Below are 23,467 nucleotides of genomic sequence, written 5' to 3'. Positions count from 1 at the left end.
TGACCTTACCGGGCTCCCGGCTGCCACCACCGTCGGCAAATCGGCTCTTGGGTGCCTCGCAACTCACCCACGTTTGCAAGTGGCCCTCAGTGTACAAAAGGGGCTCTGGAAAGGGACTGTAATCCCCTCCGATCAGCTTTCAGAGAATCGGTGTTATTGGGGCAATAATTTATTAAGGTTTCTGTTTCTCTTTGAAATACCGAAGTATAACATATGCATCCATATGTACACTTGAAATTGCTGGGAACTCTGCAAACCTTGTCATTTTAATCCTATTATATGGTTTATATTTAATTGGTTGCTAGTGAGGGATGAACATTTCACAGATCTCCTAAAGGAATGAATATTGTTAATCAGCTCATTTAGCAAGGGAAAAGGATACACGTCCGCTCTCTAAACCAGCATTACACAGCGCCACACAGGTTCCAGTTACTGCAGGAGTCAGTTACCCCTCAATAAAAAAGTTGAAAATTAATCCAAAGCTAAATGAGTGTCATGATTGTATTCCCATTACATTCCACTTAAATGCATATGTTTACAATATCCTTTAATAATAATTATTATTAAACATAGTAAAATACTTCCAAACTTGGCTCATGGCATCGTTGTACTTCTAGTGGAAAAAAAATTATCTGAAGCCCTGTCAATATGCCACTTCCTCCTCCCCCATCTTTTAACAGAAGCAGCCTCCAGTGAAATAATCCAAGCTGTGTTCAAGAAGTTGGCAAGTGGGTCCAATTAAATGTGGTTTTAGTGTATTCTGGCATTTGCATATCTAGTTTGCCAAGAAGTAATGTTTTAGAAAAAAAAAAAAACCCACACCATTAAAAAACCACACAAAAAACCCCTGCGTTGGTCCAGACAGAGAGTGGATGGTGTGATGCATCAATGAACTTTGTCCCACGAATCACAATGGTTTAGATGAATAAATATATAAATAATTTTTGTCTCATCTATTGCCCCTTTTTGGCTAACAGGCTTTACAATAATCTGAATGTCCTGTAAAAGAAAACACACAGAGGAAATATTAGAAAATTAATGCAGCAGAAGAAAAACCAGCTTTAATATTTAGTGAATCATTAAAAAACTTAATTCACAATGACCTTTATTTAACGGAAATATTTAATGCCTTAGCAGAGCCGTTCTCCAGATAAACAGTGATTAAATAAAGCAGTCCATCAAAACAGCGCCTGTTCTCCAGGACGCAGAGCTGAGAAGTCAATCGCTGCTCGCGAGCGATCGCTCACTGCTGCTGTGAGCCGCACCTCGTTTTTGGTGGCTCCTTGTCCTCCCCTCACGAGAAAGACTGCAGTCACCTCCCTGGCACCCCAGCCCCCCTTTCTCCCTCTGCCAGTGGGTTACGCGCAGACCCCTGGGCACGGGAGCTCTATGTCCCAGTGCCCCCAGGCCACACCTTTGGCATCATTGTGGGATGCCGTCGGGGGGGCCACAGGTGCAATCCCTCACCTTCTTCATGACTTCAACCCAGAGAAAAACCTCAGCAGAGGAAGGATATTTGGAAAACAAAAACCCCACCCCAAAGCCCTCACAAACCCTAATTCTCCACAAGGCTAAGCGTAAAATGGTGTTTAATGTATACTGGCCATTCCTTCCACTCATTTATTCCATAGCCAGGACAGCCTTGCTACAAAGCAAGGAGAGTTAATTAATAAAACGAGGCAGCGTGGGGTTATATGGAATCTTTAAAGCCTTTATCAGTTTGCCAGTCCATTAGCGGGGCTGCATTCTCCGCAAACTCCCTGCTCCAATATGTGCAGCAGAGCAGTTAATTTCTTTTGGACTCAGTCTATGGCACCAAGCTGCTTTTTTTTTTTTCCATCTTTATCCAAACAAACTATTAAATAATCAACAAATAAGAATATTTAACCCAAAATAATGAGAGGAACGATCGCTCGCCTAAAAACTATAAATTAAAGCTATCCAGTCACAAAAGAAAGTTGAGTCATCCATTAAGCAACAAAGGAGAAGGAAAAAATAGATCTCACTCGGATGTTTTTGTGTCATTGGTTGGCTCGCAAATGTGCCCAAGCCGAGGCCCCAGGAGGATGGACGGCTGGAGACTGAAATTGCTCCGAGACCATCATCAGGCAAGAGTTTCCAAAATATTAGAGTTTGCCCCAAAAAACAAGTAAACAAAAAGACCAGGGCTACTGTGTCCCTCACTCTGACCAAAGTGTAGGGTAGGACTTGTCGTTCAAAGCTGGCTGTGGAAGAGGAGCCTTCATCCAGGAGCAATGCACCGTGCAGCTGTGTTATGGCAAAGCCCAGCTGCACTGAGGGGTCAGGCCACCCTGCGCTGGTGCTGCAGCATCCTCACCCTTCACCAAAAAGCTGGGGAAGGGGGTGGTAAAGGGACCTTCCTGCATTGCTGCCACCCCATGGGGCAAGGAGTGCTTTCCTCTCCTTCCCCATGAGGAGAGCCACAGGAGCCATGAACCTGCCACCAGCCTCTGTACTGACTTGCCTGGCCTTGCTGACCTCACTGCCCTGTGTGGCTGCTGCACGCTCAGGCAGCAGCACTTTCCAAGGTTCTGTGATGGAAAGTAAACCCCAATTTTAGGAGCAAACTCCCTTCCCTGTTCCCTCCTTCTCCTCACCACCCCCCACCAGTCATGCACAAGAGCTGTGTTTAAAAGTGGTGGGGGGGGGAGGATTTTGCAGTGTTTTCCAACCCCCCAGCTGTATTTCTCAGAGTAGTTTTCTTGTGGATGCTGTGCTAACAAGATGCTTGACAGGCACCAGGCTGCGCGCTCACAGCCACGCTGCCGACTGCCGAAATTCACAGCCCGCTTCCACACGGCACAAGGGAGAAAGCCTCCTTCACGGCATGTACCCGGGATGGCAAAACGGTCTCCCAGGGAAAACGAGGCTGGGGAGGTGGAAAGGAAATGGGGCAGTTGCAGGAGTGTGCACATAACCTGGAAAAATGCTACAGCTGAAGTCATTAGCCCTTCCTTATTTTTCTAAATAAATAGCGTAGACACAAACCAGGGGTTGCAGCAAGTGCCCACTGAAGGCCAGCAAGTATCTCAGAAGGATCTGTGATGGAACAAACACTTCCATAATTAACTTAATTTTTGCCCAGAACCCAGGGATGAACTTTTATTTAACCATACTCCTCCGGTGTTCTCCAGAGGACTTGAAAATTGTTTTCTCTTAGCAACAAATAACTCTGGGAGAATGCGTTCAAATCGGATCCGCCGACAGCAGAAAGGCGCAGAGCCAAACCTAACATCAGGCATCAAACATGGTGCACAAAGGGGCTGGAGAGGTAGCACAGAAGATGTGATGAAAACACTCTGAAATATCAAACCCTGCATCCAGCCTCAGGAAAAACATGACTTTCACTGATGACTTTCATAGTCTGTTTTTTGGGGTTTTTTCATCCTTCTTCAATACGTTCAGTGGCTTTGAATTAGCCACATAATTTTATCATGCAACACTGGCCACGGACTTCCCACTCCCAGTGCCTCATTCAGCAGGAGAGCAGGAGAAGGCCAGGGACCTCTGCTCCAGGGATGGGGTCCTGCACTGCCCCAACAATGAAATTTCAAGCATGGGCTTCAAAACTGTGATTCTGACATCTGTAAAGTTATGAGAAGGAGATTTGCCTTTCTTTGTTCACAATAAAAATAAAATTTAAAAAAAAAGAAGCCTTTGAGATGAATTTAAAATGTTTCATCCTCCAGGACTGCACCAGGAGTGAGGCTCCCAACCTTGCCGTGGTATATTGCTTCCTTCCTAAGAGCCGGAAAAAAAAAAAAGGAAAAAAACTCATAATGTTTTTGTCCTTAATAAGAATCAAAGTGGTGTAGAAAACAGGCTTTATACCTCCCATTCCCTTAGCCTGATTAATGTGCTCTGTCTTTCAACATGTGCTTTCCCTTAAACCTCATTTTTCTGTAATTTCCTTCATTCTTTTAACAATGTGCTTATCCCTCTTCTAAAAAAAAAAAAAAAAAAAAAAAAGAAAGAAAAAGCCATTCTTTACAGATGTTTCCTCTCTTCTCACCACAGTCCAAAGCACAGCCTCATCCTCCTTCTTCTAAATAAAAGGAGATAAGATAGTTTCAAAAGGTGAGCATCAATATTAAATTTTAGCAATACATGGTAAACTGATGTCTTTGTAAATAATTTTTTCTACCCCAGACATATTCCTACCCTATTCTGGAAGTAACAATAGGTACCCAAAGTAGCTGGGTATTTCCAAAAGCAAAATTTTGCCTGCCATTAATGCAGGCAGTTTTGGACTGAAAGGATTTGCCTCAGCTATGAACAACTGTAGGACCTATCAAAGGCTCTTGATTAAAAAAAAAAAAAAAATCCTAAAACACTAAATGGTTGTGTTTTCATGTGGGGGAGCCCTGAATCTGAAGAGCACCAACCTAAAATAGAAGGCTAACATTAGGACGAGTGCTAGTCATCTACTCACTGTCTTGAAGGTGACTCATATGTAGCTCACGTCAGGTAGGTCCCAAATCTTAACACCTCCACTCGCCCTCAGGCTCACATTCCACGGAGAAGGGTTGAGAGACCAGACCCTTACATTTGTCGTACTTCTTTTTAAATAGCACTGCAGTACAGCACCCAGGTATCCAGCTCCAGACTATCCAGCAGCATTCCTAGTTCAGAGTTCACTTTAAAATCAGATCATACCATCAAGCACTTCTGAGAATTGCACATCCATTGGCCCAGGACAGGCAGGGAGCACTCCCATCGCCGTTCTCTGCTGAGGAAGCGTGAGCACAGTTGTTTTAATGCCTTGTTTGAATCCACGTTATCCAGCGTCTTCCCAGAAGCAACGCTTCAGGCATTTTCAATCCCTCTGGCAGAAGCGTGCCCACAAACCTGCTGGCATTTGGGGATGAAGGCGCCGTTTGCCACAAGATGCTGACCCCTGGCCCTCTTGCTGGTGGGAGCAGGGAACCCTCTGGCTCGGCCCCACAAACAATGGGGCCGACATGCCTCATGCCCTGACCCCGACACCACACCCTGAGGCTGCAAGGTGAACACGGCTCTGCTGTATTTTCTCTGCTCGGCAGGAATCCCACCTTTGCTTTCACGCTGCAAACTTCATGTTATAGATTAGAGAGAATAACAGAGCACATTAAAATTAGCAGTCCTAAAGAAAAAAAAAAAAAAAGAAAAAGAAAATGAAAAAAGCTTGATCTACTCTCAATTTTAACAACTGGCTATGGGCATAAAAGGTTTCTTCACTGAGATTTTAAAATGCATGGGTTTCTTGATGCAAATTTAGCCTAAGAATAACAAATTTCCTGAGTGAAATGCTGCTATATACCGTTTGTTTCCTCCCTTTTTAAAAAGCTTTGTTTTTGCAAGACTTTTCCAATCATCAGTGAAAAATAATTTATGTTTATGGCAAGAAATTGGGCAAAACACAACTTTGGGTTCATCTTACGCTTCAGGAGCCTTTTCTTTTAAGTACTGAGTAGCAGCCTTGAGAAAACCTTGGAAGTATGTTGCAATGAGTTATCCAACACTCGCAGAGGTATGTTGGTCTGTCTGTCAACAGGGAGCCCAGTGTTCCTGGGTTCATTAAATTATATCCTCATAATTAATACAGAGATGTACAACTCTTTAGTTCTCCAAAAAATAAGAATTGCCTAGTTAGTCTCAGCTCGTTAAGCCACAGATTTTTCTTAAAAGTCACTCAGTCATTTGAAAATAATGAAATACTGGTATTTACAGTGTTTTCAAGCTGTCATGTATTTAAGCCTGAAAATAATCCATGAACAGAAATCATATTCTGGATACATGGTGCCAGTCAAACTACTTTAAAAAAGAGAGAACGAGCTACAGAAAATTAAGACCTGGTAGCTATAGCCTATGAAGAGAGAATATGTTTCATTAAGATTTTAACTATATTTTTTATCTTGGTACAAATTTCCAAAATTATCTCAACATGAATCCTCACTAAGTGTGAATACATGGCAAATGTAGTTGAAAATAAATTATATCTTGTATGATAAACCTCTATCAGTTTCAAGGAGTTTTATTTATAGATAAAGTACATTTTTAAAATTGTAAAAAAAAAATTGCAAAATGTATATTGGGAACACATCCAAAAGTTTAAAAAAAGTAGCTTTAATGCTAAAATTGAAGACTATTTGACAAAAGCATAAAATACAGCATCGAGACTAGTTTTTATTTTCTTAATAGATATAAATAAGACTTAACCAAACTGTATTTTGGGAAGGTTGTGAAAGAAATATTTAAATCCCTATCAAGATTTACATCCAGATACAGCGTATACCATGCCGTGGAGCTGTTTTGAGACAGTTAAGCCTTTTAATATACCTCCTGTAGTACTGAGGCAGTAACATATTGCTTTACCAGTTAAATCCTTTCGGAAGTCATGATGTACATGTAACTTGCTCTTTAAATATTTTACTAATTTAAAGCTGGGTTTCATGCACTAGGTTGTTATGGCTGGGGATGTGCTGTGTAAATCCCTATCTGGCATGTTCTGGACATGGCATAAAAAATCTTTCTTGGTGCTCAGATTAGCACTGACAAGTGCAGGAATCACAAGCAAGGTTGCACAAGACCATGTCGTATTGGCTGCTACGTATGAACACTAAACACGTCTTCTAAAGATCTTTAAGGAATTACTCAAGCTGTGATTTTGATGCACACCTAAATAAAAATTAGCAAGTTATTTTTAACTACTTCCTCACATGCACACACGTATGTTCATACACAGGATGCATTTTAAAGCACAACACTGAGCTTAAGAATGCTGCACATTAAAATGTCCTAAGAAATATTCACCTGCTGTATTTCACATTCAAACATTTACTTGTTTCCTGCAATCCCTGAAGTACCCAATTACACAATAATTTCAGTTTGGAGGCTAGACTGCATACCTTTTTTCTTCTTTGCAGCCCCAAGCAAAATCTTGCTAAAGCCAGGCTGTAATGTCTCAAAAAGAAAAGAAAATTTGCCTCCCCCGCTAACAGCTGCTGTACAGGAGAGGCATGAAATCTGTCCCAGTGAGGGGACAGTTTTACACAGGACTGAGCACTTGTGTCCCCCTGCCACAAATGGTTGATGTTAAGGAGTTATCAAGAATGAAAACTGTGTCCATTCTGCACGAAGACGATGGTGTATTAGTGGAGTGACTGTCTTCTAAGGAAAACAAGCCTGAAAGCAAGAAACTGGATTAACGCAAAATGAACCTATGGATAATAAGCAAACAACTTAAACGAGTTCAGTTAGCTGGAAAAATTGACTGACCCAAGAAAGTCCAATGTAGGAAAAATACTCCAGCTCAAACATGGATTATTTTTGAAAACAAGAAATATGTTTGGGTTTTGTTTTTTTGCAAACATCTCTGTTACTGGAAACCTCTGCAGCATTTGCCGTCCCTGCCAGAGTTCAGGCTGTAGCACCTTTGGCTTTCCCACTGCCTGGCTGTGCAGAAGGCTCACCCCTCTCCTGCTCTGCAGCCCTGGGTAAGCTGCAGATTATTTGCACCAAGAGCATTTCATTTGACAACTGGTTGAAAGGAATACTTCCTTTTCAGCCTACGAGAACAAAATGGATAACCTTTCTAAAAAGGACCGTTTCTCTTTAGTAAGACCCATTCACAGGTTTAGCTGAATTTTATCACACTAGCAGGAGCTGCTGACTCTAGATTTCAAGAAGCAGGACTCTTCTTCTGTCTGTCCACATTTGCCAGCAAAAAGGATCCTTTCCATTTTCAGTCCAAAAACGCTCATATAAATAAAGGACCAACTCTTTTCTTACCATCTAGAAAATATTTTTTTACTACTGAAATCACTACATTTAATGACATGAATAAAGTCAGAATGAAGAGTTACAAAATTTTCACAGGACTCCTGAAGTAGAATATTTTGGAAGAGCCCAAAAGATTCGTGCATTGTTTTTTCTTCTCTTTAAAAATATAAGACAGTTCTGTTAAAATTCACATTTGCCGTGCCGGTAAGAAAACCTTAATGCTTTGGTTAGGTTTCTTTAATGAAAAACCCATAACCTGGATATATTTCAGTTTGGAAATCACATGGACAAAGAGTGTTAATAATGTGTAGGTTTGAGAACCTGGCCACGGAGGATTATATGACAACATTTTATCATCAGTTTTCTGATTTTGGGGTAATTTTTGCAGGATTGAAATGTATTTCACCTTCATTCTGAAGGAATTTGCATTGCTTCAAAGTGAGTGGAGGGAGCAGGTAGAAATTTTCTCCCCTTCCAAGTTTGCCTCAGCTACAAATTGCTGCAGCATTGCTGATCATAAAACAGGGGGCTCAGGGTTTCATTTTTGAGTAGGCTGGAAAAATGTATTTTTGAAGTTGCTTATTAGGAATCAATTAAAAAGTTAGAGCATTTGATTATTGCAGATTCAGCAGGGGGAGGCGGGAGGCAGTCAGTCCACTGCCAACAGATCACTTGCTCCATTATCTGTAGAAGGAAAACAGAGTTACGCTGTCGCAGGGAGAGAGAACAGCAGTGCCCTGCCCGAGCAGGTGAGCTAGGACGGGGCAAAAGGGAATCTGTAGCTTTCCAAATTAATTTCAAAATTTTATTGAGGCTTCCAACAAGGCAATGCAAGTTTTGAGGGAAAATACTGACTTCATTTAGCAGAAGTACATGCGATTGTTTGGCGCTCATTTTTACCCCAAGGCAGGAGAGCAGGAAAAACAATGAGGAGCCCTTCCCTTCCTTGGCCAGAAAGTTTTGTTTTAAACTCCTACCAAGTTTTTCAAATTGCACCTAATACACACAGACCTCAGTAAGTAGATGGTCTGTAGAATGCTGTGCCTGGTTCAAAAGTCTCAGTCCCACCAAACCCCTAAGCTTCAGTTTAAAGAAAACACTCGTAACTAAAAGAGTATTAAGCTGTTATAGGCAGTGATTAAAAAAAAAAAAAAAAAAAAAAAAAAAAGAAGCCAAATTATATACTTAGTATTTTCCCTGTGAGTCAGTGTAAGTGCTCACAGTTAGAAAGTGATGACTATCACCGGTCAGAGAAAGTTGTCTGAACCCGTGAAGTTTAGAGCGCAGCTTCCGTGCCCGCGCCTTGCCTTCAACCATCATGGCAACACGAACGGTGAGGATTTTGTTACCACAATATCCTCAAGCCAAATAAAATGCTTATTCATGCTGCATTATCTAGGGAATGGATTAAAAAAAAAAAAATAAGAAGAAAGACAAAAAATGCTACAGCTATTTAGGGAAGTCAGTACATTAAATGTTGTGGAGAGAAGCAACACACGGGGGTATGTTTCATCTTTTCATTGAAGAAACACTTTGACGGCCACAAGTGTGTGCTGCACATGTACAAACCATCTCTAGTTAAACCACAAAGTAAAAGAATATTTTCAATTATTTTGTCACTAACAGCTAAGTTTTGTTTTCCGTTCCCTTCTGAACAAGGACTCCTAAGTCTAGTTTTATTTGGGAATCTACAATCCTTGAAAATCTTAATGTTGGAGAACAAATGGTGAATCCGCCTGGAGCCACAGCCAAAGCTCATCAGCTGCACAGATTTCAGCACTGCAATATTAGCCGTCTTTCAGTCTTGACGATACTTAAAACCATCTTAACTACACATAATATTCTACCGTATGAAAGCCTACAGAAAAGGTCTGCTGCTAGAAAACAGAGAATTTCATGCGACCGGACTGGAGATGCTAACATTGACAGAAGGAAATGTTTTCAAAATTTCTCTAATAACATAAAAACCCCACACTGCAAACAGAGCAAATGATGATTGAAAATTGTTATGAAGAATAAAACAGTGAAAAAAATCATTTTGGCTACATACAAGATACCGCCAATGTAGGAAGGTAAGCAGAATAGCTTAGGCACCGAGATTCACTTGGTCACTGCACAACCTGAGTTGTACCTAGGCAGATGAGAAGTGTAATAAAATGTTTAAATTAAGGTATCTTTCCCCCCAACAAATTGGCCCTGCTGTCTCTGTTCCAGCCTTCTAATTTAGCTCTACTTTCGTATTCCCATTGGGCTCCACAGTGCTGGTCTCATTCCTAGGATAGAGCAGCCTCAGACAAGAATTCTGGGTATATCCTGCAACAAGCATCTAAACCAGGTCTTTTTCAAAGGTTTAGCTAAGCTTATTTTTTTTCTTTTAAGAGAAACATTTAGTCTGTAAGAGAAATACCCAAAAGATTTAGAATTATTTCAGCTTTCCTCTGTAGTCCAGACAGCTTTGATGTGTTACCAGTAGTTCGGACATTTTGACTGCCTACTACAACACTGACAGCCAGTCAGTACCCGGCCAATGCTTCAGATTAAGTTGTTGCCTTCTGCTCTACTGTTCTCATAGAAACTGATATATCAAGAGAGTAAGCCCAAGAGAGCTCCTTGGAGTGCCTAAGCCTACAAAGGGAATTGTGTGCCTGCACAGATATTTGCATGGCAGCAAAATTCAATAGATTGCTTCTGTAAAAGTCTCTGGGGAAGTAAAAAGTAATAATTATTAAAAAATACCTCTACAGAATGATCGAGAGCTACACACAGAGAAATGCTTTCAAAACACAAGCATTTAATTTTTTTAAATGTTAAGTGAGATGTAAATATGTATGGTAGCAACAAAGTGCCCAAAAGCATACTGAAAACATATTCCATACACAGTTAGCAATAGAAGTCTGTACAAAAGTAATAAAGTTACACAATATAAAAAATACTCCATAACTATAATTTAAAAGAGGGAAAAAAGACAAGGGAATTGATTTCTCAGTTCATATAATTTATTGCAGTTAGCACACAGTTTAAAAATTCACCAACACACCAATAGTACAAAACTAAACAGCATTATAAGTTATTCCCTCCTCAGGAAAATAAAACATACTATGATTGTCAAAGCTAGATGTCAGTCTAAGTTTTAGAACAAAAGAAGAATGTGAAACTAAGGAAAGGAAAAAAGCAATCACTCACGAGGACCACAAAAAAATCCAAGAGAAAGTCCATTTTCCTCAGACACTGATTGTCTTTTCTAACTTAAGAAAAGAATGTAGTTTTAAACCTAGAAACTATTCAAGTAACTAAAGATAACGCTCCAAGGCCATTTTCACAGCTTTTTTTTTTTTGTTTTAAATGCCATTACAGCCAAATTAACACACATTTGACCAAATATTTCCAAAACAGTCCAGCAATACACAATGGAGTTTTCCATTCAGTATCTTAAGCACAAAAATAGGCTATGTTTACAGTAGTTAAGGCGATCAAATTTTAAACAAAAGCAGAGAAAAAAAAAAAAAAGGAAAAAAAAAAGGAAAAAACAGCAAACGTTTTCCATGCTACTCCCATAGACCTTATTTGTAAGTGCAAGACAGGAAAACAAACACTGTGCAAAATGCTTTTGACCTGCGTGTTGGTCATTAAAACCACACGTCAGGCTGCAGTCTCTGCTGCTTGGATACGCATAGTCCTTCCCCGGCCCCCCCGGCCCCCCCTGTCACTCAGGCCTGCCTAGGCCTTTCAGCCCGGGGCTTTTTTTGCTTTTTTTTTCAGTCCACAGCCTCTTTTCAACGGGGGAAAAAAAAAAAAAGAACGACCTATTGTGGTGGAGTGGTGCAGCAGGAATCCTACAAATGCTCATCTGGGGAAATGGACGCACCTCAGTTGGAGCTGGCGTGGGGTCTGTGCAATTAGAAGGGGTCTGGGGTTAGTAAATGCACACCGCACATGCAAATCTCGAAGCCTGGTTGTAAACATTCAATTTTTTTCTCCTTGTTAACGTAGCTAAATCGGCAACTCGTAGCTTAAGTTCTTCTCAACTTAAAGACAGTGGGAAAGTAAATTTAAATTAGGTAAAATAAAAACAGTGCATTTCTCGTCTTCATAACACTGGCATTTTCAACGGTGTCAGGATTTTTTCCTAAGGAAATTAAATAATTTTCAACTCACTCGTTAAAGTTATACAATGCAAACAAAGACAAAAATATACTGAAAATCATGCATTTCTGTAGCGTTAATATTTACTTTTCAAGACTCAACTAAGAGCATCAACACAACCTGCCAAGTTCTTTGATACCTCCCCCCGGCCCATGTAATCAATTACAGTATACAATAACAGTAATTCACATTTTTTAAACACACAGTTCATCACTGCTGAAGCTGCAATATCCTTTTTCATCCCAAGCAAACCTTCACGTAAGACAGAGTCCCAGTGATCCCAGTGTACTCTCAGGGTTTTTGTTTTATGTTTTTGTGTTGGTTTTTTTGTGGTTTTTTTTTCCAGTGGGAACTGTCAGAAATCCAGAAGTTGCCATAATAAGTTTTAAGTCAACCGCTTGTTTAAAAATAGATAATCCAGCATTTCAGAAATTTTCCATTTGGGTCTAAAAGCATTCAGGTTTCCAACAGCTAGAAAGGACTCATGCAATTATTAGAAATGTAAAGGAACTGATAAAATCGGGAGAGGATTTCTACATTCAGATTTTAAGAGGGGAAAAAAGATCAAGAGTTTAAAAGAACGCAGTGTTTTGGGGAGAATAAAGCCACGTCCAAATTTTTTTGAATTGGAGATTCCTTAGAAGTAAAGTATCCGCTGGCTTCTATTCCGAAAAGGGGGAAAAATACGCTCCGCAATTAGTTACTTTGTCGGATTACCTCTACAGTTCATTTTTATTGGAGTGCTAAATTAGTGAAATATTCATGCTGCCTTAAAGTGCAAAAACAAGCTAATAGCCAAACTTTCAGTTCAAGGAAACAAGATTGCTTTTAGACTGTACCACAACTATATAGATTTATATATATATTATTTATATATATAAAAATTTTATTTCCAAAGTTCTTGTGAGCTATCTTCTAAGGTCCAGTCTCTGACAGTAGGTAAGCTCAGTGCTTCGCTTTTGACAGACAATGAGTTCACCAACTCACAGTGAAACTTCCGAATGTGTCTGTAAAGGTCTCCGGACTGTGTGAACCTGCGTTCACACCACTTACAAGCATGAGGCTTCTCCCGCGTGTGAACCACTGCGTGGCGGCTCAGGTTGTGGGAGTACTGGAAGCTCTTCCCACACTGGGTGCAAGTGTAGGGCTTTTCACCTGAATGAGTCCTCTCATGACGTTTCAAGGTGTACATGCAAGAAAAAGTCTTACCACACAACGAGCAGGTCGGGACATTGACATCGGTAGCAGGCTTGCTGCGGATCCCGTCCTGCTCTCGAAAGTGCGTGCTTAAATGAATTTGCAGGATGTGGGGGCTAGGAAAGACCTTGTTGCAGAGAGGACACATGAAAATTTGGCCAGCGGGGCTAAGTATGTTTGACACGTAAGGGAGCAAGCTGCTGTCCATGTTTCCTTCCACCTGGACTCTCTCATTCTCTGGAGTTATCATTTCATCATCGCTTGCCTTGTCCTCTCTATCTAGCTCCCTCAAGACCGAATCTTCCCTCATCGGAGCCAGGTGGGCCGGCTCGTACTGTACCCTGTTATTAGTGCTCACACTTTCTTTCACAGTGCTATGTTCCATATCATAGTCATTAGTGCCAACATCACTCTCATCACAGGAAGCCTCTTTCTCCACCTTCACCTGAACCAGGCTGTTTCTAAGCATGTCCTGCGAAGAGAAATAAGAACTGTTCAAATTTTCAACTCCTGAAAGGCTGGACTTGACAGACAGGTCCAGCACGCAGTCAACATCTGCTGAATCCCTCACGGAGGTGACAGACCTCTGGGACAAAGACTCTGTTGAGCTGCAGGGGCTGGCTACTGTTTTTCCAGCTGCTGCTGTGTGCGTCTCTGCCTCTCCGCCAGTCTGGGGAATGCCTGCTGAGTCTGAGGGCAATCTCATCCACATGTTCCCAGGCTCAGCCGCCAAGTCCCTTTTGCTAGGCAGGATGTTCAATTTTTCATCTTCTCCGTCATCTTCATCGCTGGGCAAGTCTCCTGGCATGTGGCTGCTGCCGTCGGAGAGGCTCTCCACTTTGTCTGAACAACTTGAGGCATCTTCCTCCTTTTTTGTACTGTCTGCCTCCGTGGTTGCTTTCTCTTTCAGCTTCTTTTTGCAGACTTTGACAATGTCATACATGTGGAGATAACTGGCAGCTGCTAGCACGTCTTCAATGGGCAAGTCTTTGAACTGGAGCTTTCCTTCGTACATGAATTCAAGCAGGAGAGCGAAAGCTGGGGCTGTAACAATGTCGCTGTTCAGATGAACAATGTCCCTTTTGTCCAGCTGGTCCTTGTAAAAGAGGTGGAAATACATGCTGCATGAAGCCAGTACAGCTCTGTGCGCTCGGAACTGGGCATCTCCTACCAGAACAGTGCAATCACAAAGAAAACCCTGATGTCTCTGCTCACTCAGACACTGTAGCAAATGTCTACTGTGGTCAGGAAACTCCATACTGTCTTCATAACCTATAAGCAACAAAATTTTTAAAAATTAAATGTAGGTCAGGATCACAATAAATCCAAGTAATTCCACTCTAAAAACCTGGTATTTATATTGCTGGAATTCTGGTACTGACACCACGCAAAGATTATTTAACACAAATGTACAATGGCAACTCTTTCCCCGGCTGACCACTACAGTTATGATTTCCTTTCTGTGGTGAATAAGCTGGTCTAGTGAGCGCATAGGTACATCTGCAATTTTTTTTTTGAAGTATCACTGCTGTTCATAAAATCTGTTCAACAGTTTGGGGTTTTTTGTTTTTTTTTTTTTGAGAACTTCCTCCAGATTGAGTCCCTAGGAGGGCAGAATTCCCCCCCCAAAAAAAAAAAAAAAAAAAAAAAAAAAAAAAATAAAAAAAAAAAATTTTTAAACACAAAGTTTGAGAGATCACAGAAGCGGCAGAAAAAATATGCCAGATCATCTACCTCCTTTTTAAAGTCAAATTGTAGTAAGAGGGGAGGTTCTCTCGTGAAGAAATGTTAATATACCCAAATCTGATGGTTTAACATTCATAAACTACAAAAATTATTTACATGTGTCAATTTATATCAACAGCAAAAATGGACATTTTTACAAATTTAGTTCATGTGGTTTTCTTCTTGTAGTAAGCACAGGGTTTTTTAAGGTTTTAAACCTTTTCTATACTGTACAATAGAACATGAACATTTTTTGCCAACATGCAGAATATACAAAAGAAAGCTAACAACCAAAATGCCAACAAGCACCACTTCCCCAGTGCAGAAGGACAGAAATTTCCCTCCCCTCCCACACCAGGCAGAGTTTGCAGTACTAAGCTTAAAAAAAAAAAAAAAAAAAAGAAGTCATTCAACCATTCAACGTGAGCGTGTGTCCACGTTTAACGAGAGTATCCCAAGTACTGTTCTTACCCAAGTGTTTATTTGCCTTCCTTGATGATAAAGACAAAATAAACTTAAAAAAGAAGTAAAGAAGTCAAAAATCAAATGGAAAGTAAAATCTTTTAAAAACCTATATTAATCTATTCTTCTGTGATTGATAGCAACGGTTTCCCAAGCCATCTAAGCAGATCGTGACTCTCCAGGCTGGCAGATATTATTGAAAAACCCTCATCCCTCGCAAACCAAGATGTACTAAAACTTACAACACAACCCCTACTATATTCTGTAAAATACCATTGCTAGAGTAAAGCATGAAGATTTACAATACAATCACTTTAAGTGCCCCACAGCCAACATCAATCCTAATCCTTAAGAGGGCTAAAAATAAAGATTGGAGGGCAGCTCACAAGGTAGCTGTGATCAAATTAGGAGGCTGAAAGGACAGAGAGGGACGAAGAAGGAAGCTTATAAACATCTGATCCAGCTGACTGTGGCCATATGGCAGCTGCTGCCCAGATAAAGAGATTAAGAATAGAGGAGTGCGATTACAGCTGTCTGGCCAATTCAGGCAGCTCAAATCTACAAGTTCTAAATTAGTCGCAAATACAAAAACTCCTTCAAATAATTATTGTTACACTAAATAAAAGATTTCAAATGCTACATGCAAGGAAGAAAAGAGGAAACCAGTCAAGCCATTCTCCCGGGTACAAAAGTTTTTAAACACATAACTGATTTCTATCTTTCAGAAGCACTACAGCTGTATGCTACTACATTTCTGAGCTGCTGGATATTTAACCATGTAACGAAAGACTTCCCCAAAAACACATTTTAGCCAGGAAGGTCCTTTTGTAAAAACGAACACTCTTGTATATTTCACTAAAACCCCTGTAAAGTCATTAAAAAAGATGCAAGATGAGAACATAAAGCAAAACTCTCTTTAGGCTTGCCACTAAATCCATTGCAGTTTTGGTCTCAGAAATTAAGGATGAACTTGCTCTCTCCTTCTTCCAAACCAAGACATTCCCACAATATGCATTAAAGTTAATGCTAACAATGTGCCCAAGAACTGATACTCTCCAACTGTAGCCCAAGCCTTTTGACTAAGTCCACTTATCTCTTTAATAGTCACTTTCATATATTACCTCTAAACTTGGTTAGAAAAGTAATGTGATTTTTTTTTTCTAAAATTCAATAAACAACACACCAAAACAGAAATATGCTGTATCTAATCTATTGCTACTCCTACCTTTAGTACACATAAACCTGATTAAGTCCTTTCCTCTGAGTCTTGCTGGCTCCAGGTCTGTTAGATCGGTGGAAAAAAAGCAGACTAGGAGAGACAGATGCAAAGTGGAGATGATGTTAGAGAGGAATGAGATACCTTCTCCACACACAGATCTGCACACACTAACTCCCTGTCTGTGTGTTAGAATAAAAGGCTGAGGGATGGCAGGCTGTCAGCTGCTCTGACATCATGTTCAGATGGAAATGCTACCTCCAGCTGTGCTCCTTTTAATGCCATATGCTACTCCTCTACACTCCTGCCACCAGCTTTTTCTTAGGAGAACTTTTCTCTTCTGTTAGTATAAACAAAATACTTCAAAGTCTCTTTTTTTCAAACTTTCTAACAGGGAGGAAAAAAAAAAAAAAGAAAATCCTAAACATATGGGGCTCTACTGTATGTGCAGCATAGCAACACTTCTGCCTTAACTTGGAGGACCACTTTGTGCTGACAGCTTACCCCAGCCACGGGGTTACCCCAGAAAGCCACACCGGCTCGGTTTTACTGAGCCCAGGGGTTCATTCAAAAGCAGAGATTAACCGGACCTATTTACCACCTCACAGCTCCCCGCTCCGCCGCCGGTCCTTTCAGTTCCAGCGTTTAAGGCAGCGCAAGCGACACCGAGCACCAACTCCGGCTCCTTTCGAGCCGCGGAGCAGCTCCCCTGGCCGGGGCAGTACCGCGAGCGCTCGGCTCGGCTCCTACCCCGCTCTTTCCCCGCGGGGGCTGGGGCTGCCCAGCTATTTGACCGCGGCGGCCCCGGGACGCGGGTCCCCGGCCCCGCAGGCTCCGAGCGGCCCCCCCCCGCCCGAGCGGGAGCCCCGAGCCGCGCCGGCCCCCCCGGTGACACTCACGCGTGTACCCAGCGGGGCGGGTCACCTGCCCGCCGCCGGGCGGGGACAGCCCGCCGCCCCCCGGGACGGGACAGGACGGGCGGGGAGGCGGCGGCGCGCAGCAAGTTCCCGGCGGGCCCGGCCCCGCCATCCCCGCCAGGCGGCGGCAACTTTTGGCCGGGGCTGCGTGTGTCCCCCCCCGGCCCGACACTCCCGTCCGGGGCCCTGGTCCCGCGGGCAGCGCCGCCCCCGCCCGGGGCCGGGCCGTGGCCGGCCGCGCCGGCAGCCGCCCCGCGGGGAAGGAAGCAGCTGCCCGGCGCGCAGGAAAAGCCGCCCCCGGGTCACGGCGGCAACAAAAGAAAAGTAACCGGGAGCGTCGCCGGGGCGGCCGGTCCCGCCGCCCGGGGAGCGCTGCCCCCGCCCCTCCGCCCACCCCCAGCCGGACCCGCCGCCAACTCCGCCCGCCCCGCGGGGCCGCGGCGGCCCCGGCCCCGGCGCGGCGGGTGTGTGGGGATGGGGGCAGCGGGACTCACACTGCGCGGCGGCCCGAAGTCCCCGCGCTCCCGCCGCCGCCCGCCGGCTCCTCTTCGCTCACTTGCCGCTCCGGGATCGCGCCTCGCCCCCCGCCCGCCCCCCGCGCCCGCTGGCCGCCGCCCCCCCCGGGCTCCCCCCTGCCGGCGGCTGAGGAGCGAGCGGGGCAGCCGGCGGAGCGAAGCGGGCCCCGCGCTCAGCGGCTCCCCATGGCACCGGCGGGGCGCGGGGGCGGGCGGGGGCCGGGGGCGGGCGGGGGCGCGGGGCGCTCGCGCGGCGGCGGCGGCACAGCCGGGCCCGGCTGCGGCAGACAGATGTTCGCCCCCTCCCTCCCCGCTCCCCACTTCGGACTCCGCTCCCTGACTGACAGCGCGGCCCGCCCGCGCCGCCGCCGCCGCCAACCGCCGCGGCGCCCCGCCGCTGACTGACGGGCCGCGGCGGCCGCCGATTGGAGGAAGGCGGCCCGGGAAGGCCGGCGGCGCCGCCAATCGCGGCGCGCGGACGGGCAGAGGGGGCGTGACCCGGTGGGGAGCCGAGGCGGAAGGGGGCGGGGCCGCGCGGGGCCCGGGGCGGGGCGAGCGGCGCGGGGCGGGGCGGGCGGCGCGGGGCGGTGGCGGCGGCGCGGTGCATGGCGGGACGGCGGCAGGTGCGGCGCGGCCTCGGCGGGCGCGGCGCCGGGATGCGCTCCTGCTCCTTGGTGCGCTCCTGCCGCCTCGTCCGGCCCCCTGGGCGCTGCTGGGCTGCCGCGGGGCCGGGCGGCGTGCAGAGCGTGCCATAAAGTGCTGAGAGCACGCTGTCATTAGGGGCAAGAGCGATATTAGTGGATGGTGGATGGTTGTATGTGCGCTGGGTCTGTATATGTGTACAGTGGGTATTGCAGTGTTATGTCAAGACCCAAGAGACGTGACCTGCCCCTACTAAGAACACACAGTCGACTAAGATAAGGAAACTTTTTGCTAAAATTCACCAAGGGATCCGTATCTAAGGGAAACTTCAAGTTGCTGATGATTGGTAACTTCGCAGAAGTTGAATGCAGGAACATCTGGATTAGCATAAATCACAAGGATGCTAATGGATGCTGCTGCAAGATGTACAAAAATAGAGTAGTTCTGCCCTGCCGCATTTATGATTGGATAATTAGAATTAAGCACCAGTGGGTAATTAGGTGAATCATATCATACCATTGTGTAAAACTCCTAAAGCGAAATCTCAGGGGTGTGCCCAGTTCGGCTGGGGCATTTTAGATGCAAGAATAAATATTTATGTTTGTAGTTCTGTGGTTTGTGTCCTAGCCTCTCTCCTTGATTGGCACCAGCCAGCTGTGAATTCCTAACAAGAGTGCAAGTGCTTTGGCTTCTCTCTTCCAAGGAAGTGCTCTGCCCAGAGCTTCCACCACAAGCACTGAATTACTTGTGGGTAATTTTTGTGCTTCCCGCCGTGGCGGGGTGGATTATGAAGAGCAGTGCCAGCGGGTTGGCATCGTTTGGGACGTGTGTGTGCCCGGGTCTGCGCTGGGAAGGCTGGTGGTGACTGAGGGGGAGCGAGCTCTCCAGACCTCATCATGGTTCACAGGCAGATTGAGGTCAGCGGCTTTGGAGAATACCACGGCTTAATGGCGGGTTAGCACAGGGCAGTGGAGGCCAGGTTTGAAGGGCTAAGGTGTTCCTTAGCAAAGGGCTAATCCAAGGAGATTTGGTATTTCCCCACCTCCCCTGCGGTTTCAGGAAAAGGGGTAATATAGAGAAGTATTTTAAAGAAAGCAGGATCACCAACAGAGACTTGGAGTTTAAAGAGAAAGAACTCGGTTATGTATTAATTACCAAAATTGATTGGGTAGATATAAATGCTGAAAACCTTGTACTTCTTCTCTTTCAGTAATACGAAACTGTTGTAAAGAAACAGACTGAATTCTAGCTGTGCCTAATTGCTTTGACAGCACTGCTATGTATATAACACAGCAGCTAGCATCTAGGTGTCCATATGCTTCAAGTATTACATACATATATGAAAATATGAAATGTATATATGTACAAAAGAAAACACTTTTCACTCCATCCTTAAGTGAACTAATTGCTTGCACTAGGTGTGGAATTTTTTTAATTTTTAACTTTCAGTCCCACTTAGATACTGATACAATTCCATCATTAAGCGTTTGGGTATTTTTTCCATTGGCACCCTGTTCCATATTTCATTACAGCTGGAACTTGATAGGATTTTGTCCTTGTCTTAAGATGCTGACTCTTCATGTTTCCTGATCGTTTCTTCAGTGCTAATAATCACTTCGTCTGAGAAGAATCAGTACTGTATTCCCTGCTGCCTGTCATTTCTTGAACATCTTCCCTATAGCTACTAAACTGCTTTTTCTTTCAATTGCAAAAATAAATAGTGAAAGTACTTTAACAGGAAATACTTGGGAAAATAGTTTGGAAGTTTCATTTGTTTGGGTTTTTTAATGTTAAACATACAAATAGCTTATGCAGTTACGTATATTTGAACTGTGAGTGAGTGCGCCTGAAATGATTACATTAACTGTGTTGTCCTAGATCTCTACACTTCATGCTGCCTCTTGCTTCCCCAAGTAAGTCATCTCACCAGCTGCTCTGGGTTGGTTAATAAGACCTCAGTTTGTGAATATTTACTTATGCAAGTTCAGCTTTACTGAGGGAGGCAATTTAGGCATTTTTGTAATACAAAACTCTTTGAAAAATGAGTCTGCTTAATGTGGAAAAAATCAAAAAATTTATTTGCTAAAGAGGGCATTGAGCAGAAGAACTTTCTCATATCCCAGCAGACTTTTAGAGGACCTGAAATTTAAAAATAAATGTTAAATAAAATCTAATTTAATTACTGTTTGTACATTCTGTTAATTTATTATTTCCTCCTCGTACACAAGAACTTGCCTCCCTACGTTTTGAGGTGTACTGAGAAAAAATTTTCTGTCCCTCATCTAGTATTTGCAACGCTGGCTCCTAATTAAATCAGGTTGTGTTTTCTTTTCCATTCTGTCATTTGGCTACGTGGCCTCCAGCAAATTGCTTTGTCTATTTGGTGTATACTGGTTCACCCTGGAGCTACAGGTTATTTCTTACTACAGTTATATTTAAGAGAGTGATCTGCAATTGCCATTTATACAGCTGTTATAATAAAACACTTTTTTTACTATTTCTAAATAAGAGATGGTGAGAAACAGAGAAAAAGTAGGTGTAGGTAACACTTTAAGATTAAAAATCTTTTTTGGCAGTGAGTAAGACTTTATTGATTTAAACCTGGAACTGTTGACATTTGTCTGGGATTTTTTTTTAATGTGAAAGGCACTCTAATTTTTTTAAAAGTGCTTAGAGAGGTTTAAAGACTTAGCATTATGATAAATGTAGAAACAAGATGATAGAGAGTGATTTAAGGAAAAAACCTTCAGAGGGAAAACTCACAAATACCCAACAGTCCAGTTGATCCTCTATTAGAAAAAATAATATAAGACAGGCATTCCATTGGAAGGGATGGTGAAGCCTTGTTGTAAAGGGACGTAAACATCTGGCAATGCACCTGGTCTCTACACACATTTATAAATCACCTCAGGCATCCCAAGATACTGTAAAGAACACACACAAGAAAATTGAACTAAGAACATTCATAAGCCAAGGAAAATAAAAATTATCTCAATATAGCACGGGAAGAAATGAATCTCATTTACTTCACAAACTCATTTTGGAAAGACATGATGCAATTTTGCATTTCTTGCACCTTTTCACTTGCTGACTTTCATTTATATCCTCCAGGCAACAAGGAGGCCTGAAGGCCTTTGGCTCATACCCAATGCTGACGTTGCAGTGTGGAGCTACAGGAGCACCTGCAGCTTGGGTAGAGCCTCCCGGCTTCTGCCTCTGATCTGAGAACATCGAGGTTTCCTGGCGTCTTTTCTAACACAGTTTGTGTGGTGAATCTCCCAATGTTGTTTGTTGCCGCTCAAGGGTCATTAATACGTAGTGAGCTGTTTGCAGATGCCAGCTTTGCCTGCTAGCCTTAAAAGTGCTCATCGCGTTTGTTTCTGGAGCTTGAATGGAGCTGTGTGCTCTTGGAAACTCTCCTTGAGGACAGTCCAGCAGAAGCTGACAACAGTCAAAGTGCCTGTGTGACATTTGGGTCCAGAGCAATAGATTTAGATGCTAACACAATACAGTTATACAGTGGAACCAGATGAAAATTTGGTCCTTAATACGTTCTTATACCTACTGTAACACAGTTTTCTATTTTTTCTTCAAATTGTAGAGTAGTGCTGTGCTAATTAAATTCCATTAATTTTGTTTTCCATGGCAAAAAAGAAATTGACAATGGAAACTGCTCGTCTGCCACCAAATATCTCGGGTTTATGCCCTACAGGTTATTTCAAACTGTATATATGTCACCCATATGCATTGCTACTGTTTTCATTGATAGGACAATGGAAAGTGGGTACCCTCTTGGTAAATTAAAACTCTCCTGAAAAGTTTTGATGAATAGGACTGGAGGTAAAGCAGAAAAAATATGTACAGTATTATGTTTCCCAGAGAAGTGAAAATTAGGATTTATGATCATGGCACTCTTGTTTTGTTTTTATTGTAGCGTAATTTAATTGATGGAAGTCTGGTTTTCAGAAAAATTAAAAATTAAGTAGTTTTTGAAGCTGCCATCACACTTGAGGTTCAGCTGATGTCACCATGGAACAGAGTTTTCTCTCTGGGGAACCAGTGCTGAGGAAGTGCCAAGATAATATAATACAGCCTTTGCATGAATTGGCTAAATGTGCATGTTATTGTGCCAGAGGCTGACTGGATCAGTAATTCTTATCTGCCCTAACTATGCTGGATAAGGATCAGGATGTACTCATCTAAGAGCTTTTCTTACCATGTGGGCCAAAACCTCCTCTCTCATCTCAAATGCTCTCACATGCAGGAGAAGGAGTGCCCTGCACTGTGGTTTATCACTGAGGTGGCTTCTAACATTCACGCTACAAGCTGAGGACAGACATCACTGATAAACTTTCTTTATGTCCAGATGTCCTTTTCTGGAGCACAGGTTTGTCTAATTTTAAGCTACAGCTTCTGCTTCACATGGGGATTATTAATGAGGGCAAGGATTTCTTCAAGATGTCCCAAAACAATTTCAAGGCTCTTCACAAAAATTTGATCATAAGAGGTGGAATTGGTCTTGTCGGTGGAGATGTGAACTGGAATTCAGTTGGATTTGTTTGTTGACTGTTAATGATATGCACACCATCACTGGAAGCAGAACTGAAATGTTTTCTCTCTAAAAACCTCTTCTTTTGGATACAAAGGCTTCAAATTTCCAGCCTAGGAACACCTGGCTGCTGGAGTCCAGTCTCCCACAACCTCAGCCAACCATGAGGAGATGCTTAGTTCAGGACAGAACTACACCAGGAGCCACTGCATGCTCACAAGAACACGTAGGTATTATCCCAAAGATGCATAACAAACACAAAACCTCAAGTTAAAACAGAAGAGAGACACAAATCATGATGGCCAGGAAGGAAGAGGAT

At 43.3% G+C, this 23,467-nt stretch overlaps 1 protein-coding gene across 4 annotated transcripts; it reads right to left on the bottom strand.

Annotated features, from left to right (window-relative positions):
• Positions 1 to 10,553: 10,553 nt before the first annotated feature.
• ZBTB18 (zinc finger and BTB domain containing 18) lies at positions 10,554 to 18,197 on the bottom strand. 4 transcript variants are annotated; one of them, XM_066178526.1, is made up of 4 exons: positions 17,937 to 18,197; positions 16,535 to 16,618; positions 13,707 to 14,394; positions 13,465 to 13,594 (listed from the first exon to the last, which is right to left on the bottom strand). In XM_066178526.1, the coding sequence occupies exons 2-4, from the start codon at positions 16,545 to 16,547 to the stop codon at positions 13,564 to 13,566; spliced, it is 732 nt and encodes a 243-aa protein (XP_066034623.1). In that variant the 5' UTR covers positions 16,548 to 16,618; positions 17,937 to 18,197; the 3' UTR covers positions 13,465 to 13,563. The 4 variants fall into 4 exon arrangements, with proteins under 4 accessions (XP_066034621.1, XP_066034620.1, XP_066034622.1 ...); XM_066178524.1 differs by having other exon boundaries at positions 10,554 to 14,394; positions 17,937 to 18,194; XM_066178523.1 differs by lacking the exon at positions 17,937 to 18,197 and adding an exon at positions 17,425 to 17,442 and having other exon boundaries at positions 10,554 to 14,394.
• Between the last annotated feature and the right edge of the window lie 5,270 nt (positions 18,198 to 23,467).

The sequence above is a fragment of the Chamaea fasciata genome, unplaced genomic scaffold (genome assembly GCF_029207755.1).
Source record: "Chamaea fasciata isolate MVZ Bird 193981 ecotype frontalis unplaced genomic scaffold, bChaFas1.0.hap1 SCAF_3, whole genome shotgun sequence".
NCBI lineage: Eukaryota > Metazoa > Chordata > Aves > Passeriformes > Sylviidae > Chamaea > Chamaea fasciata.
The sequence above is the reverse complement of the archived record's forward strand: the minus strand, read 5'-3'. Positions and strand labels throughout refer to the sequence as shown.